Source organism: Stigmatopora argus, chromosome 3, assembly GCF_051989625.1.
Source record: "Stigmatopora argus isolate UIUO_Sarg chromosome 3, RoL_Sarg_1.0, whole genome shotgun sequence".
Taxonomy (NCBI): Eukaryota; Metazoa; Chordata; class Actinopteri; order Syngnathiformes; family Syngnathidae; genus Stigmatopora; species Stigmatopora argus.
Window position 1 is genome coordinate 17,579,525 of NC_135389.1, and position 17,979 is coordinate 17,597,503.

At 43.9% G+C, this 17,979-nt stretch overlaps 3 protein-coding genes across 5 annotated transcripts in view; 1 reads left to right on the top strand and 2 right to left on the bottom strand.

Annotated features, from left to right (window-relative positions):
* The window catches only part of btbd11b (BTB (POZ) domain containing 11b), a 43,402-nt gene extending 33,640 nt beyond the window's left edge, over nucleotides 1-9,762 (bottom strand). Inside the window, exon 1 of one of the 2 annotated variants that reach the window (XM_077596698.1) lies at nucleotides 8,610-9,762. In XM_077596698.1, coding sequence (XP_077452824.1) covers nucleotides 8,610-9,624 — 1,015 coding nt within the window. In that variant the 5' untranslated portion in view covers nucleotides 9,625-9,762. The remainder of the gene's footprint in view (nucleotides 1-8,609) is intronic. The other variant, XM_077596699.1, reaches the window with a different exon arrangement.
* On the top strand, nucleotides 8,231-14,062 carry LOC144071516 (dihydrofolate reductase). 2 transcript variants are annotated; one of them, XM_077596705.1, is made up of 7 exons: nucleotides 8,231-11,313; nucleotides 11,639-11,766; nucleotides 12,528-12,577; nucleotides 13,050-13,155; nucleotides 13,297-13,423; nucleotides 13,508-13,623; nucleotides 13,922-14,062. In XM_077596705.1, the coding sequence occupies exons 1-7, from the start codon at nucleotides 11,311-11,313 to the stop codon at nucleotides 13,998-14,000; spliced, it is 609 nt and encodes a 202-aa protein (XP_077452831.1). In that variant the 5' UTR covers nucleotides 8,231-11,310; the 3' UTR covers nucleotides 14,001-14,062. The 2 variants fall into 2 exon arrangements, with proteins under 2 accessions (XP_077452831.1, XP_077452833.1); XM_077596707.1 differs by lacking the exon at nucleotides 8,231-11,313 and having other exon boundaries at nucleotides 11,629-11,766.
* Nucleotides 14,063-14,349: 287 nt separating this feature from the next.
* mterf2 (mitochondrial transcription termination factor 2) lies at nucleotides 14,350-16,582 on the bottom strand. The gene is made up of 2 exons (XM_077596703.1): nucleotides 16,460-16,582; nucleotides 14,350-15,803 (listed from the first exon to the last, which is right to left on the bottom strand). The coding sequence occupies exon 2, from the start codon at nucleotides 15,792-15,794 to the stop codon at nucleotides 14,658-14,660; it is 1,137 nt and encodes a 378-aa protein (XP_077452829.1). The 5' UTR covers nucleotides 15,795-15,803; nucleotides 16,460-16,582; the 3' UTR covers nucleotides 14,350-14,657.
* Between the last annotated feature and the right edge of the window lie 1,397 nt (nucleotides 16,583-17,979).

The following is a 17,979-nucleotide window of genomic DNA, read 5'->3' on the forward strand; positions in this document are numbered from 1 at the left end:
CGAAATATAAGTCAAAGTATTCAAACATCTACAAATCTGTCCAAGTCCTCATCTTCTGTTTTGTTTTTTTGTCAATACATGGGGCACTTCGTTTTAAAGGGCTAGCATGACACACAGCATAGCATATAGCTTAGCACATAGCATGCATGCTAGTGTATCTTTTAAAAGGGCAACAGGGGCAAAACTGAGTTTGATTTTGTTTTATTGACGTAATGTATATTCGCCGAAATATAAGTTAAAGTATTCAGATATCGACAAATCTGTCCAAGTCCTCGTCTTCTTTTCGTTGTTTTTTTTGTCAATACATGGGGCGCTTCGTTTTAAAGGGCTAGCTTGACATAGCTGTTTTCTTAAAAAACAGGGTATCAGTAAAGTATTGGAATCGTGTCAATATTATAAATACAGGATGTCGGAATCGGTGTCGGAAATCAAAACAAATGGTATCGGTGCTAAAGTGGTAATAAGTACTTAGGTTTTAGTATTAAACGAGAGACAAATGTATATTGAAATTTTAAAAACTGGTTATCAGTAGAGTATTGGGATTGGACGATACTATATAAATGTCGGAGTTGGCATCGAAACCAAAGCTAAAGGTATCGGTGCAACGCTAATAGCAATTAGTTAACATTCAAATGAGTGGTTAATAATTCAATATGAAGCGATAAAAAAAAAAAAAAAATTAAACGTGAAATTGGCCAATACAATACAACCAGGTATCGGAAACCCCCAAAAAATAATTGCTCCAACACTAGTACCAATTTCCTAACATTCAAATGAGTATTAAACACAAAACAAATGTTTTTTTCCACGGCAGGATGACCATTGGGTCCCAAAAAAGTCTCTGCCTGAATCCAAAATGACATTACATTCATCCCCCAAATTTTCATTTCTAAGCACATTTTCCGCTAAAATATCAATCTCAAAGTCATCAAAAAAGAAGTCAAAGAAATGGTCCAAAAAACCCGGTGATGAGTTCAGCCCACCCCAAAGAAAATGGTTTGCGTCTTTATTAGCGGGGCAACGTTACTTTCCGAAGCGGTAAAAAAAAAAAAAATTGAAGGCGACGGCGTGAGACGTCTTTCTTTTCAAGGGTAATTATGTCTCCCGGTGGGCGTCCAAAATGATTGGAGAGGAGGAGCGGCGTGCCAAAAGAAGCGCTTGTTTATTTCCACTCCGTATTTATAGCCCGCAGCTGAGTGGTGGACTTAGTCGTCGTGTGTCGAGGAAACACACGCTGTTCTTGGAGGAAAAAAAAAACAAAAACAGAAGAAGAAGAGGAGGAAAAAAAGACGACCAGGGTCGTTCCTTCCCTGGAGTCATTTTCCCATCAGGCTTAGCGATAAAGTTCGATAAGTACTCCAGAAAGTCGCTTGTCTTTTTGTTCATTTAACCTTCAATTCTTTTGGCGTGCTAGTCTTGGAGGGAGAGGCCAAAACAATGCTATATCATGATAAAAATACATGACCTAAAATGGATTTTTAGATTATTCGGTTTCTAAATTCTATTTTGTAACTTCTTGCTGCTAGATGTCCAATCCATTTGAAGCGGGAGGGCGGCAGCCGATGAAGGAACGTTCGGGGCGGCCACGTAGCGGAATTTGCATTCATTTGGTCAATTGCTATTGATTTTAGGGTGTTGTTGTCTTACTTCCTGATCATTTTTGGGTCACTCCCTGTTCGTTTTGGGTCACTTTCTGTTCATTTTGGGTCACTTTCTGTTCGTTTTGGGTCACTTTGTTTATTTCTCTGATGAGAAAATGAATACATAAATCAATTCTTTTATTTTCATGGAAATTGATGAGCTTTTTACCATGCAAATAGTGCAAAATAGTGAAACATTTAAATCTTACATCTCATACAACATGCTCGTGGTACAACGAAAATTTCGATCGACTAATTCGCTTGTGATACGATTAAAATTTCGAGATGCGACCAAGCCAGGTGGCCATGATATGAGAGGCTGTTTATCATTGTAGCGCACTGTCTTTTTTTGCCGCATCTCTTTTGTGTATTACCGATATCTACGAGCACTGAACGATTTATTCAGACGAGTTTCGACCAGGAAACGCACAACGTGCATGCGCGGGCAAAAAGAGGGCTTTCTGGGTAATGAAGTATACCCGTGCACACAACACCAATAGCCAATGGCACCCTTTCTCAGAATAAAACTTCATTACCCACAATCAATACGTGGGAAGCTCAGCTATTGCATTTCCTGTTATTCTTTCTAAGGAAAGAATCTCCGGCGATCGTTCTTTCAAGACAATTTCTCGTTGGCAAGTGGTCGTGCGTTATACTATTGTGACGACATTTGTGTGCATCATTTTCGGAATATTTTGAAGGCAATACAACAGCAAACAGTCCATCGATAGCCAACGTGAGGTAACAAAAGACAAAACTAGAATTCAGTTTTGTGTAAAGTTACATTAAATGTATGTTTGAGTGTGTCTGTATATATTTATCCAAGTTAATTTAAATTAGTTTGTTCGTTTACGAGTGCGTTGTTACCGTGGATAAAGTCCCCCCGACTTGGGGATCTGGAAGGAAACCCACACTTCAGTGAGGACCGACCTGGGATCGACCCCTCGACCCCAGAACCGTGAGGCCGACGCGCTAACCACTCCGCCTACGGACCACCATCAATTTTGTGCGCTTGGATTTCCGGAATTTTTCAATTGGGCAGCCGGCCCCTCCAGCCGAAACGAATTGGACGTGTTAGCAACAGCGATAGCGGCCAATGAGTTGAATAATTGCCCTACAAAAGGGTCATTGCTAAACTGTAGTGACACCCAGCACTCACATCAATGATATTGTTATGCTCATGCGTGAATGTCCCCCAGCTAGAACTCATGAGTACTGGCCCACCCCTTGGTACAGAGTGGTACTAGTATTACATGTCGGCCTGTCTGTCTTTTGGTCTGTCGGTCTGTCGGTCTGGTCAAGCGGCGACCAAGCCAACTACGGATGGGATGGGGAACAAAAGAACTAGAAATGGAGCGAGGGAGACCTTCACTTTCAAGCCCGCCGCAGACTAATAAAACAGCTCAAAGGCACGAATTAAAGCCGCAGCTGCTCGCGCCCTTTTTTTTCAAGCTAGCGGAATTTCCGCAACGAGCGAGCGACCGTGAGCGGCAACGCCCGTCGCCAAATGTCGCTTTGTCGTCAAGTGAAATTTAGCAACGTCCGGTTCACGTAACGCATATGTGTCAAAGTGGCGGCCCGGGGGCCAAATCTGGCCCGCCACATCATTTTGTGTGGCCCGGGAAAGTAAATCATGAGTGCCGACTTTCTGTTTTAGGATCAAATTAAAATGAAGAGTATAGATGTATATTACATTTCCTGATTTTCCCCCTTTTAAATCAATAATTGTCATTTTTTAATCAATTGTTTCTGTGTTTTTAGTTCAAAAATCATTTTGTCAAATCTAAAAATAGATTTTAAAAAATCTAAAATAAACATTGTTTTAGATCTATAAAAAACTGAATATTCAGGGCTTTTAATCCAGTTCTTTTAATCCATTCATTAAAAAAATCGAAATATTATATCTAAAATGGTCCGGCCCACATAAAATCGAGTTGACGTTAATGACACCCTTGAACTAGACCCCTTTAAAATTGGTCAAAGTGTCCCAATTTTGTAGGAAAGATGTGAAGAAACATACAAAAATGAGAGAAAATTATAAGGAAATGATTTATTAATGTCTTAAAATAAATAAAGCATATGAAAATGTCCCCTGCGCCGCTGAAATATCTCCCTCTACGGCCGTTATAAATGAAATACCCGTGTTTCTCCGCCAGATGACGGCAAGAGCCAACAGCCATCCACTTTGTAGTACATGTTAGACTTTTACGTGTGCCCTATGTGTGTCTGAAAATATGTGCCACGTTGCATTTGTAGTTTTTAATCATTTAATAAAGGGAATTCAAAATAAAATAACGTATAAAGAAATGCATTTACTTTTAATCCATTTATATAAAAAAAATCGAAATATTATATCTAAAATGGTCCGGCCCACATGAAATCAAGTTGAGGTTAGCGCAGCCCGCGAACCAACCCGAGTCTGACACCCTTGACGTAACGTAACAATAACTCACGTCACGACTTGAACCTTCTTCGTCCTTCGACGCCTTTTTTCTGCCGATGTGACTTTAATCTCTATTTATTTATTTAATCTGACTTTAATTCTTCTAATATGTCAAAAGTAGCTTTGTGTGGATACAGACCTTACGCCGCCAAAGTCAAACCAAACAACCCCGAATGTAAGAATAAGCCATAAAACCCAGAACTCGGAAAGTAACGTGAAGCAACCCACTTTGTTGGATCACCGCCCTTATTTTTTAGGTGACGCCAACCAGAAGTTGATGGACTTTGACTGTCGGCGACGAAACGATGGTGGTTTTACCGAGCCCGGTGGACGCCAAAAAGACATATTTTAGCGTGCGGAGTTGTTTTCCTGTTGCGCTCCATAGAAGGGAAACCCGACACCCACCTGCCACTAAGTGAGTCAGAGGAGCCCCTGACATCTTGATGTAAATGAGAGCGCGTAGGAGGCGCGACATATGCTAGATGGGCCGTTGTCAAACTCGTGGAGCAGGTGACAACAGACATAAAAGCGTTGGGCGGTAAGCATTTTAAGTATAATGTTGCCTTTCCGCCTCAACGAGGACGCCACGCAAGCCTAAAATTAACTTGGGAAAACAGTTTAGCTAACTTTTAGAAAAGCTCGTTTGGAAAGTTGCGCCGTGAATTTGACCAAAGTACACAAATGTATGGCAAATATCTCCTCTCGACTAGAAAGACTAGCGAAGCGCTATGAGAGTGGATGAAAGCCAGAAATTCCTTTGATGACCTCTGCGGTCTTTGACCTCATGACCCCATTGCATCACCTGCTAGCCAAATTATGTCCTTTGGATAAGGAAGATGGATGAAGCACTTTTCCGCCCAAACCTTTCCATGACCTCTGTGACCTTTGACCTTTGACCTCACCCACCCAAATCATTATCACCTCTCCCCAGCAAATAACTTATGTACATCTATGTGTATGTATATATTTTTTTTCTTTCTTTTTTTCAGCAAAACGCTTATTTATTTATTAACTTATTTATGTCTAAAATGTATTTTTCTGTGTCTGTATTCTCACCCTCTTGCTACTCTGACAATGAAATTTCCTGAATACAAGATGAATAAAGTTATCTAATCTAACCAGAAAAACTGCACACCGAGAGCAGACATCCGGTAGAAAATCCTTTCATGACCTCTGTGACCTTTAACCTCATGACCCCAGATTTAAGTCTCCTCTTCACAGCACGTAAAATGATATTTCTTTTAACCTTTCATGAGTTATGGCAAAATTCCTTTTGACCTCACTGACAAATAAAAATAAAAAAAATAATGTGGGCTTTTTATCATTTAAGCAAGTAGATCCCTGCCCCAAAAAGTGAAAAAAAAAATGCACACGAACCCTGAAAAAAACCCACCATAGTGAAAAAGGAAAGAACAAACCGCCCCCGGTCCCTAGAGTGCACGTTAGCAGTAGAGCAGAGTCCAGTATGGAAATGTGCTTCCATTTGCACTTTCCCCCTTCATTCTGACTTGAAGGCCCCACTGGAACGCGGCGAGTGGCAGATAATGCTGCAGCGTGTCAAAGCGGGTCATCCGGACATGAGTGACACCCGGCGCCTTAAGCCACCGTCTTCCCAACTGGCGGAATTACCACGTATTATTCATTTGAACGCTAACGCCTGGTGGAGCTTAACAATGCATCGCCGTTGTAGCCCGGCGCTAATGTTGCGCTAATTTGCAGCTATTATGGCAAGGGCTTGCGGACACATGATCTCAGATGCTTCAAATGGACATGCTTAACGTTTGCCGCCCCGCATTGAAGGAGGGGAGGGACATTTGCCGATGACAAAAACTAGCGAGTGACGTGAGAATGCCCCAAAACTGGCAGGAAATGACCCGAAATCAACAGGAAGGGACATGGGATTGCCACAAAATCAATCGAATGTGACCCAAAATCGACAGGAAAACCCTAACTCTGCAAAATCAATTGACCCAAAATCCAAAAGGGACACAGATTTACCCAATTTTTTTTAAAAATCAACAGGAAATGAGCCAAACTCTACAGAACGCAGCGCAAAAATCAACAGGAAGAAGCACGGATTTGCCGCAAAATCAAGAGGAAGCGACCCAAAATCAACAGGGAGGAAAATGAGTTTGCTGCAAAATCAATAAATGACCCAGATGTAGAACCAGCCCCCCCTATGACCTGTGTCTTGGATAGAGTCCAGCACCCCCGCGAACCTCGTGTGTATAAATGGAAGGGAAAATGAATCATTTTTCATCAAAAAACGATACATATTTCCATTAAATTGGAGTCTAAATTGGAGCATAAATTCTTTTTCCGAAACACCTTTGCCACTCCAATTTTTTTTTCCCGTAACAGTAAATACGTAACTTAAACTCCGGCACCCCCGCGAACCTCGTGTGTGTAAACGGAAGGGAAAATGAATCATTTTTCTTTTAAAAAACGATACATATTTCCATTAAATTGGGGCATAAATTCTTTTTCCGAAACACCTTTGCCGCTCCAATTTTTTTTTCCCGTAAGAGTAAATACGTAACTTAAAAACTAAACGAGCCGATTAGCGGCCAAAAAGAATCGCCAATGAAGCCCTTATGCTGCATTTTTCCAAGCGTGAAATGACCAATCCCTGCACTGTATGACGTTATTGTTAAAAGAAAGTAAGTCACAGTGTGTGTTTGGCGTGCTAAAGTACAAGAGGTGTGGCGAGTGTTTCATTTTGCAGGAGAAAGAAAAAATCTCTGGAAAGCTGACGTCATGACGGCAGGAACACTGGCGTGTTGTGTGATTTTTTGGATTTTTTTTTCCTTTTTCTTTTTTTCGAGCCGTCATTAAACCTTGTTGTCGTGTTGTAGGCGGACCGCCTCGCTGCCAGCTGCGTAAATCCTTCAAAGGTCCTTTGTAATGCCAAATTAGGCTTGAAAAAAAATTATGTGGGAAGAAAAAAATATTAATATTGCAATATTGTAAAGTGGTGGCGAAAAAATAATGTGGTAAGAAAAAAATATATCAATATTATAGCGGTATCGTAAAATGGTGTCGAAAAAATAATGTGGGAAGAAAAAAATATTATTAATATTATTACGGTATTGTAAAATGGTGGCGAAAAAATAATGTGGGAAGAAAAAAATATTATTCATATTATCGCGGTATTGTATAATGGTGGCGAAAAAATAATGTGGGAAGAAAAAAATATATTAATATTATTGCGGTATTGTAAAATGGTGGCGAAAAAATAATGTGGAAAGAAAAATATATATTAATATTATCGCAGTATTGTAAAATGGTGGCGAAAAAAGAATGTGGAAAGAAAAAAATATATTAATATTATTGCGGTATCGTAAAATGGTGGGGAAAAAATTATGTGGGAAAAAAAATATTATTAACGCGGTATCGTAAAATGGTGGCAAAAAAATAATGTGGGAAGAAAAAAATATTAATATTGCGGTATCGTAAAATGGTGGCGAACTGCCAAATACTACGAATCGTCTGTAGTTTACTACGCCACTTTTTATCGAACTGCGAAAAAGTCGTTTTGTATCAAAACTACGCAAATAAAAAATAAATAAATAATAATCAAGCATTGGTTTTTTAAAGCAATTTTCATTTAAAAAAAATTAAGATGTTGAACGTTTTAATTTTCTACATGTTGGGGACGCCCTGAATCGGTCGTCCGCCAATTACAGGCCACAAGAGACAAATAACCAATCACTCATCACTAGGAACAATTTAGCATACCGATAGCCTAGCATGCATCTTTTTGGGACGAGGGAGAAAAGCGGCGTACCCGAAAAAAACTCACGCAGGCTCGGGCTAGAACATCCAAACTCCACATGGTGAGGACCGAACCCTCGATCTCAGAACTGTGAGGCGGACGTGAAAACCACTCCTCCACTGGGTCGCCCAGTAAAAATAATGCAAATTACTATAATGCAATACCAGGGGTGGGCAACCCGGTCCTCAAGGGTGTGGGTGCAGGTTTTTGTTCCAACCAATCCAACACAGACAGTTTAACCAATGAGATTTCTGTAGAAAACAAGAAGCACCTGACTGCAATCCACTGATTGCACTTCTAAGATACCAGATTGGTGGAAAGGTTTCCTCTTATGCGTTGGAACCAAAACCTGCACCCACTGCGGCCCTTTGTGGAATTAATTGCTCACTCCTGATGTAATCAGTAGATTACATCGGTGTACCGTACTGTGAGATCACTGTTTTTTGCAGTGGCCTTTTGTTACTTGGAAAACTGATGAGTGGTGTGTGAAATAATGAATGCAACTGGCTGAGATTAATTAATAAGAATGAAAATGGGGGGGTGAATGAACGGGTTATCGGTCGAGTATCGGCACGGGCCAGTTCCGCAGTCGGAACTGGTCTCCGGAGCTAAAATAAGAAATAAAAATAACAGCAACTATGAGGTTCCCAATCCATTGAAAACGAGTGGCTGTCTACCACAACCTCTGGGACACTGTGATTGCTCGCGATTGGACGTCTAGGGCCGTCGAAAGTACTCGAAATTGACTCACCGCTGGCGTTCTTGCCACAGATGAGGTGCTGCCAGGTCTGCAGTGACCCCCAGAGCTCAGCGTCCGCGGCGACGGCCTGTTCCAGGCTCTCCGCGCTCAACTTGTGGGGAGCTCCATCCCGGTCTCGGTCCCGGTCTCGGTCCAGGACGATCGCCCGGATGGCTCGGGCGTAAATCTGTCGGAAAAGGCTCTCCATGCACGCCGCCAGGTAGATGGCCGCCTGCTCGTGGATCCGCACGGCGATCCTGGCGTCCACCATCCACCTGAAGAATCGGCCCACGTTGAAGAGGAGTCCGCAGCGGACGGACTTTCCCCGTCCGAACTTGTCGTCGTCCGTGCTCATGTTGTAGAGCGACGAGGCGCCCAGGGCCGCCCCGATGCAGTTGGCGGACACCAGGCGGGAGAGGACCATCCTGATGGCGCTCTGGATCTCGTACTTGGTGCATTTGGCGTAGCGCAAACTCAAGCGTTGCGCCTCGCGAGCCACCCTCAGCAGGGCCCGGGCGACCAGCGCCGATAGCCGGAGCAGGACGTCCTGCAACGGCGGAGGCGGAGGCAGAGGAGAGGGTAGCGAGCTGGCTCCGGCCGATGTTCCGGCTCCGGCTCCGGCTCCGGATCCCGCTCCGGCTACGGCTCCCCCTCCGGCTCCCGTTCCGGCCACGGCTTCCCCTCCGGCTCCCGCTCCCGCTCCGCCTCCCTCGGCCACGAGTTCCAGGACTCCGGCCACTTCCGCCAGGCTCCACGGCACGTCCTCGATCTCCGGTAGCTTGGCGCAGCGGCCGCCGCACTCGGCGCCCTCGGCGTCTTCGGCCAGGACCGTGTTGACGGTGTCCAAGCTGTTGTTTCGACTGTGCATGGAGTCGGTCAGTTGCCAGCAGTTCCCCCCATGCGCCTCCGAGCAGCACAGCGACGCGCTGGAAGACCGGAACGAGTCGGCGGCTCCACCATAACCCGAGTCCAGCGTCAAATCCTCCAGGGTCCTCGCCGCTGCAGACTTGACGCTACTCCTCGCCATGGTGGCGCTTCATAGCGAGCGTTAAAGTGCGGGATTTTCGCCGACGTTCGACGGCCGAGACGAGCCGAGTCGAGTCGAGTTGAGCCGAGTTGAGCCGAGTCGAGCCGAGTCGAGCAGAGCCGAGACGCAGGCGAAAGTTGAAAGCGCCAGAGCGACGCAGGGGGCGGGGCCTTCGCCTCCGGATAGATGTGCCAATGGGCGCGCGAGCTGAGAGCGTTGACGGCCTCCTATTGGTCCAAGCCTCCGACGCCATCAAAAGTCAATCGTGAGACGCGTCGAGAGGCTAATTAATGAAAAGCTCACGTAAACAACGTTGCCGTGAGGCTCGCGACCATGCCGATTTTTGCTTTGCCGTACCGACAAAATAAATAAATAAATAAAGCATGAATAAACATTTTTTCACGAGAGAAGACTGCATGCTCGTAAGTGCGGTCGTGGCCCAGTCAGGCTGCGCTTATATCATTGCCAGCTGTGAAAGGTGATAAGACGTCCGATCCATTTCAAGTGGGAGGTCACATGGATTGGCTGGCTGCCATTGACGCTGCTAGACGTCCAATATTTGTTCATCCGCTGCCAATCCCCGGCTTAAATTGGATTGGACGTCCACCTATGACAAACCCGATGGTGGGATTGTGCAGCTTGGCCAGAGGGAGAGCGCATTTTAGATTTTGAAACTCGTCGGCTGCCATTGACGGCACTCGAGGTCCAATTCTTTTTCCATACGCAGCCAGACCACCACTTCAAATGAATGGGACGTCCACCTGTTGATGTTAGTGTGCATCTTGGCCAGAAAAATGAACACTATTTTGATTTGATCTCAAGGGCTGCCAGTAAGGGTGCTAGACGTCCAATCGGTTTGAAGTGGGAGGGTTGGCAGCGAATAAACGAGCGTTGGTTCGCTGCCACGCTCTCGCTTCAAATGAATTGGCTGTCTGTTAGTGATAAACTTGAAGTCGCCAAGTGTTCCATTTTTAACGGTGCCGTGCGTCGCTGGCGGCCATCTTGGGTAGGGCAACCAATACTAGTTGAAAACTACTTGTGGAAAAGTACAGATTGCGTTACATTACTTCTTCGTACTCCCGATGATGACATTTCAGCGCCGTCTTGCAAGACCATTGAAAAGCGCTTCTATGCATACATGAATATGACTATAAGGAGATTTTATGAATTGTAAATGATTTAAATCCATCACGAAAACCTTGGCCCAAAGCTACCGTAACGTGACTCAAAAGCATTAATAATAGATTACAGGACAGGTGTAATGTATCATCGTGTCTGTGCGAGGAGGTAATCTTCCCTCAAGGTCATCTTGCCGGGATCAGGTTTCAACGCCATTGACGGCGACAGACGTCCAATCCACTATTCAAAATTGGACGTCTATAGCCGTCAGGGTTGGTTAAATAGGCTGAATAATCAACTAATTTTCCTAATAGGATAAAAAAAACGATGGAACATTTTGATACACATATTTTAATGTTTTTTTTTAGTCATTCCTCATCATATAATTTTAAAGCCTTCCAGAAAAATGTCTTCAATTGAAAAAAATGTATCGGGAATGGAAATAAATTTTGGGGGATAAGATATTCATAAATCGTAGTATTGATCACTGTCCTTTTTTCCTAGTTTGATTATAGGAAGATTTCCAGTAATACAAGGCGGAGCAACAGTGACCCCCAGAGGCAAAACATGGTACGATAAAAGCTATTTAAGTCATAATTAAGTATATTACTGACCTTGTTTATCGTAGTTTATTGCATCGTATCAGTTAAATTTGGATTAGATTTCCATTGGGTGGTCTCTAATATAATACATTGCAGGCGAATATAAAAATAAAGACAATCAAAGCAAAATAAATGTTTACTTCATTGCATGAAGATTGACTTTTCATTCAATTAATGAAAATTCCTTTTCATTTTCTGAGTAAAAGCATCAATCATTAAATAAAACAGAACGTTGCCCTTTTTTTACACGCCCCCCTCCACCCCTACTCGCCTGGTCGGGCAACTTTGCGCAGTTTTCTTACTGGCCACCAACCAAGATGCAAGATCGCTGGGAAGTGTCGGAAAAACCGGTTCGCCTCATCGCGGCGGCGTGCAAAGGCGGAGGAATCGGTAAAAACGGAACTCTGCCCTGGAATCTACCGTAAGTCACACTTTTTATCCTTTTTTCCCCCTTTATAAACCAGTAGTCTCCCGTTCTGAAACTATCCAATAGGATTATTTGTTCTTGACAGTAATTGTATATCCTATTTTCTTGACAGTAATTATATATCGTATTTTCTTGAACGTCTCACCAAAAATCACCCATTAAACTGACGTCCATTTTATTGGGATTCATTTATTAATTCTTCTGTATATTTTTCTCATCGACATTGATAACATTTTGGGGGGGTTCTAATACAGCACTAAAATAAAAGTTACTAGAAATGACATATACTGTACAATTGTTAAAAAAATGAATCTAATAATACTCAAGTAATAAGTCATGGCTACTCATTACTCGAGTATCCTTTGACTAAATACTTTTGGACTTGTATATGTACTGTCTATGTATACTCGAGTAATATTATAGTGTTCAATTAACGCTACATTTACTCGAGTACCTTTTTTAGCTAATCTACACACTCATAAGAGTACTCGGGATGAAAAAAAATATTGGGTAATCGGGCCACTGGCAAATGTGCACGCGGACGAGAAAACTAGCAAGAATTCTTTAATTAAAAACAACTGGAGGCATTGTCACGAGTTGGCTAACCCATTCAGACAACATATTGCCACTTTTACTTTAAAAGGCTCATAAACATTGGTTCATTCCCAAAGGACAACAAAGTTGTCAAAAGACAATCCCACGTTGTACTAGTTTGACTAAATTTTGTTTTTGTTTTTTGTATTTCAAACGCGCAGGTGTGAGTTCCAGTACTTTCTCCGTCATGTTACACGGGTCACCAAACCAGGTAATAGCCACTTTAAGGATGAAGAGTGCAACCTGTTTAATGGCTAGCCATTTGTAAAAGTTTGACATTTCCAAGAAACTTCTTGCCTAAATGATTGACCATCTTGTCAACAAATACACACATTTTCAACTCAAGGTTGATATTGCAAAAGATACTGTTTTTTGGGGGCATTTAGAGGTGACTTCCTGTTGATCATTGGGCCACTTCCTGTCAATTTTGGGTTGTTTACAGTTGACTTCCTGTTGATCATTGGGACCCTTCCTGTCCGTTTTGGGGCATTTGGAGGTGACTTCCTGTTGATCATTAGGCCACTTCCTATTGATTTTGGGTCATTTACAGTTGACTTCCTGTTGATCATTGGACCACTTCCTGACAATTTTGGGGCAAAACATTTAAGCTCAAGTGGATTGGACGTCTCCCACCTTCAATGGCAGACAAAACGTGCAAAATAATTTTATTTTATTTTTTACAGGAAGGTTCAATTTGTTGGTGTGGGGCAAATTGACCTGGTTGTCCAATCCTCCAACCCCATTCCCCATCGCTAACGTTTTGAACGCCGTACTAAGTGAAACGCTGCAGTAAGTAAAACTTCAAAAACATACATGCACTGATTGAACCACATTTATATTGATAGACAGGCGTGGCTTTATAGTCCGGAAAATACGGTAGCGCTCGCAAAGCGGGTTGATTTGACGAGAGCGTCGACGGACTTTTGGCAGGACGGTTCCAGATTTTGCTCACTTCCTGTGCTCCGACTTGGACAGCGCCGTGCTTTTGGCCGCCCGGCACCCGCTCGCCGACTTGATCGAGACTATTTGGGTCGTCGGGGGCTCTCGGGTCTACAAGGTCGAGAACCGACCCGCACTTGTCTTCTTCTCCATAGGCGACATATATTGATTCCAATTTTGCTTTTATTTTGGAATTTAATAGGATGCACTGGAGCATCCGTGGTGCGATTTGGTTTTTCTGACGGATATCATGGCTGAATTTGACTGTGACGTCTTCTTCCCCGAAATGGACACAAAAGTCTTCCAAAAACAGGACAGGTGAGTGGAAGTCATAATAATCAGACAAAATTAGGCCTGGGCGATAAATTCATTTTCATGAATGACATTTTTTTTAAACAGATGTTCATATGTTATCAGTCAAATAAGTAAAGTTTTAAAGATAAAAATGGCAGGTGAAGACAATTAAATAAAAACAATAGAGGGAAAAATTTGATTTTTTTTGTCATAAAAAGGTGGAAGAAAATTCGAAAATCAAAAATATTTTTTAAACAAAAAATACGAAATAAAGTACAATATCTATAATTAATTGTAAAATTGTTTTTTGTTTTTAAATCAGATTTGCAGGTGTTCCAAGCGGAATCCAGGAAGAAAACGGCATTAAATATGAATTCCAAGTATTCAAGAAGAAAAAATGACCGGAAAGACATGCAAAAAAGCAACACTACACTTTCTGTATTAAAATAAATGGCTACATATATAGAGAGAGTTGAACAGTTTTCTTGCAGCATTTCATTTTAAGACTAAAGTTGTAGTTGCGTGCCATTCCCACTAGAGGGAAACGAAGTACTCTTCATTAAACCTATAAAGATTTATATTCTAATCAGACCAAATTACTAACTGAAAGATAAAATATATAGATGCCCATTTTGTATTATGTTACTCAGTATTATTCCCTACTGGACTATTCTGTGTATTCAGCTTATTGTCTGCCATTGACGGCGATGGACATCCAATCCATTTGAAGTGGGAAAAAAAGCACACCTGTTTCCTGTAGGAAAATGTCACAATCCTTTATTTGTTGTTAAATTATCTTCGAAAAATATAAATTAACTAGAGATGTCCCATATCCGATCACATCATTTTTATAAGGATCGGAATCAAGCAAAAAACTAATATTGAGGTATATTGCAAAAAAAAATAGATATGCAGTGTGTAGTGTGCGATATTTTCATGAATCGCAAGCAAATGTCCAGCGACAAAAAAGGCAATAAAACCCCAATCAAGAAAAGTCAATTGTTGCAACCTTTGACCCCATCGTCAAATCCCCTCTGGTGTTTGTGTGGCAAACCACGTCAGTGGTCCGGCAGGGGCGCCACCGGGTTGAAAAGCGGCCTCTCCCCCCGTGGCCGCAATTTCCCAAAGTTGGCCTCAAAGTCCTTCTTCGTACCGCTCAGAACGTCCAAGTCGGCGGCGCTGAGGTCCAAGCCCCGCCCCTTCAGGCACTGAATCCGATACTGGACGATCGGCGGGGTCAGCTCCAAGACTGCGGGCGTCCGCGCGATCTGCCGCGCGCTCACGCCGGCGTCCAGGAGCCCCCGGAAGCGCTCGGTCAGAACGTCCCGGCTGAAGTAGAGCAGCGCTGGGCAGAGGAGGACCATTCCTCGGAGCTCCGCCTCCGAGCAGCCCAGAGTGTCCCGCGAGTAAGCCAGGGCGCGTCGCACCTCTTCCGGGTGGAGCTCGGCGGCGAAAGCTTTGAGCTTGGAAAGGAGGAGCAGAAGCTCCGCCCTCTGGAAGCCCAGTCGGCGGAGGAAGCTCACGTTCTCCTTCAGGACTCGGGGAGCTTTGAGGAGTATGAAAGGGTTCTGGTTGAGGACTTTCTGAAGCCAGACCTTAGCGTTGGCCTGGTCTCCTCCCAGCTCCAGGAAGGTCTCGCAAAGACCGTGGACCACCTCCCGGTTCTCCTCCACGGGACGGCCGAAGTTCTGAGGAGCCCCGGCCATGAGCTTGGCGATCATCCTCTTGTTGAGATTCAGGCTTCGGAAGTAGGCGATGTTCTCGCGCTGGTTGTCGTGGTGACCGCACGAAGTGAAAAAGGACGCCGGGAACCTCTCGATGACGCCGACCAGTTCTTTCTCGTGGCGGCAGACCGACATCCAGAGGGTTTTCTGCTCCAGCGTCTGTCGCGGGTGGCACAGCACGGCTTCGGGGTGACCAGTCAGGATGCGGGAGACCGCGGGTCCCGAGGCGCCCAGGTCCGCCAGGAGCCGCGCCGCCTCCTCGGCGTAGGCCGGCTTCTGGCGGAGGACCCAGCCTTTGAGCTTTCTCACTTTTTGGAGGTCCACGGAGAGTCGGTAGAGAACGTCCACCGTTTCCGGGTTCTCACAGGGGGTCGTCGTAGTCGTCGTCGTCGCGCACGCCCCGAGGCGGCCCGCCAGCGAGGTCGTGCGCCGCGGGGCGAGGTACGTGGAGGTGGCGAGGAGGCGCAACATTGACGCTCCCTGAAGGAAAGGTCATTGCTTTTCAATGTTGTCCTGCTGCACATCCAATTAGTCTGTTTGTATTTAGATGTTCAATTGTAATGTATTTTTTGAAGTGAATACTATATTGTTTGTTTTGGGGAAAAAGAAGGCAAAAGTATGCTTGTCTTTAAATTGTATTTATTATTCATTAAAAAAAGAAAAATAGTAAGCATTTTATTTACTATTTTTGTATTTATTTAAATAAATAAATAAAGACGAAAAGGTATTTTAATTGATAAAACTTCATTTTATTTTCATTTATTTAAATCTGTATTGTACAAATTGATTAATTCATACTTTTAATAATTACAAAATATTTTAATGACTATTTTCATGTCAAGTCTTTACTGCCACGCAAAAATAGTTACCGCACAAAACAACCGTTAAGTGCAGGTTTTGCAGGAAAATAAAACTAAAATAAACCGTAACTTGTATAGAAATTATGGACTACGTACTGTAGCACATCATTTCTACACGGTTAGCTTGCTAGCACGTGCTGCAACGATCTTTTTTCAATACAAAATGAGCGAAACAAACGTATTGCAATTTACAAAGTGAATTTTGGTTTCATTGTTCATCATTGTATAATAATAACAACATTTGTACATTAAAAAAGTAATCTGAATGAAAATTACCTTCGGCTGCGGTCAGCGGATGTGACGTCTTATTATGAAAGCGCTTCTTCCTCTACGACTGCTGTTTACCGTGGTGAATTCCACAGCGACATCTGCAGGAGACTATTGGTTACTGAACCAATGCTGCCATTGACAGCGATAAAGTGAAACATAAACCATCAAAACAAAATTAAATCGACAAATAAACATATATGAATCTAAAAAATAGATTTTTTTCCATTAAATTAATCCATTTTTTTAAATGACTCGTTTTGTTTTTGTTTTAAAAATACATGTTTTTAAAAAGAACTTTTTTCCTTTTTGTTATTTATTGGAAAAAAATAAGTACCAATAGGGAAAGAAAAATACTCTATTTACTTTTGAACATTTTTTTAGTTCTTCATTAAAATTTTAGTTTTAAAGCTAATGCAAAGCTAACATCAACATTCGCATTTTCTTTTTTTAATCAAAAATATATTATTGACCAAATACATTTTACAAAAACAAAACTTCTTGTATCCAACATATATAAGTACAAAAATAACAACACAAAAGAATACGTATTCCTCCAAACCCTTTTTTTGTTTTGTTTCAAATAGTGCATTGAAAAACACACAATTAAAATGATCGGTCGCCTAGCGCTGTCACGAGCAGACAACCAGCGAACCTGTTCTCCTAGCTTACGCCACTCTTCCACCAATCAACGTGACTTGGACTTGTCGACCTGTCAAGCTTTGATCCGAAGTCACTTCCCCCAATTATCAGTAATTGAGCACAGCGCGCACCTTTCTTCCTGCACGCCTTTGGCATTTGGGCGCATCAAAGCAGGCCGGCGCCAAAGAATGTCGCCGAGGAGGAAACGGCCATTTTCTCCGTAGGCGGGCCCGCGACGAAGGCGGACGATAAACGTCCCGCCGTCACAGCCGACCTCGGACTGTCACCCGTGCGCCACGACGACATGAGCGCAACATTGCTTTTCCTGAAATTTCTCCTTCTCTTCCTCCCGATCGGCGGCGAGGAACCCGAACCCGAACTCGCCATCCGGCGGGTGAACGGCACCCTGGATTTGGGCTACTGCTTCGGCGGCGAGTACGCGGTGGCCTACAAGCGGGGTCCCAACGGGGACCGGCTCCTCGGGAACTCCTCCTCCGAGGCCGAACCCGTCCCGCTCCCCACCCGTCTCCGGGACCGAGTCCAGATCGACGATCGGGAGCGACTCTCGGGCTTGCAGATGCGCGGGCTGGTCCCGTCCGATTCCGGGGTCTACCTGCGAGAGTGCTGGCGGAACCGCACCCGCGTGGGACGCCGGTCCCAAGCGCTGCTGGTCTGCGAGCGCTCCGCCGAGCCCCAAAACGTGACGGCGGACCGAAACGCCGCCTGGACCCGATTGCGGTGCCGGGCCTCCGAAGCTACGGAGGGGACCACCGTGCGCTGGTACTTTGACGCCGAGGGGCGGTCCGGAATCCGGCTGGTCCTGGACACGGCCGTCTCGCCTCCGGCCGTCCCCGAGGAGCTCCGCGACCAAGTGGCGGTGGAAAACG

Coding starts and splice junctions, on each gene's coding strand:
- LOC144071516 (XM_077596705.1), top strand. Junction 13,156..13,296: donor GTACTAAGTGAAACGCTGCA/GTAAGTAAAACT, acceptor GACTTTTGGCAG/GACGGTTCCAGATTTTGCTC. Junction 13,624..13,921: donor GTCTTCCAAAAACAGGACAG/GTGAGTGGAAGT, acceptor TTTTTAAATCAG/ATTTGCAGGTGTTCCAAGCG.
- mterf2 (XM_077596703.1), bottom strand. CDS start 15,794: ATGTTGCGCCTCCTCGCCACCTCCACGTACCTCGCCCCGCGGCGCACG.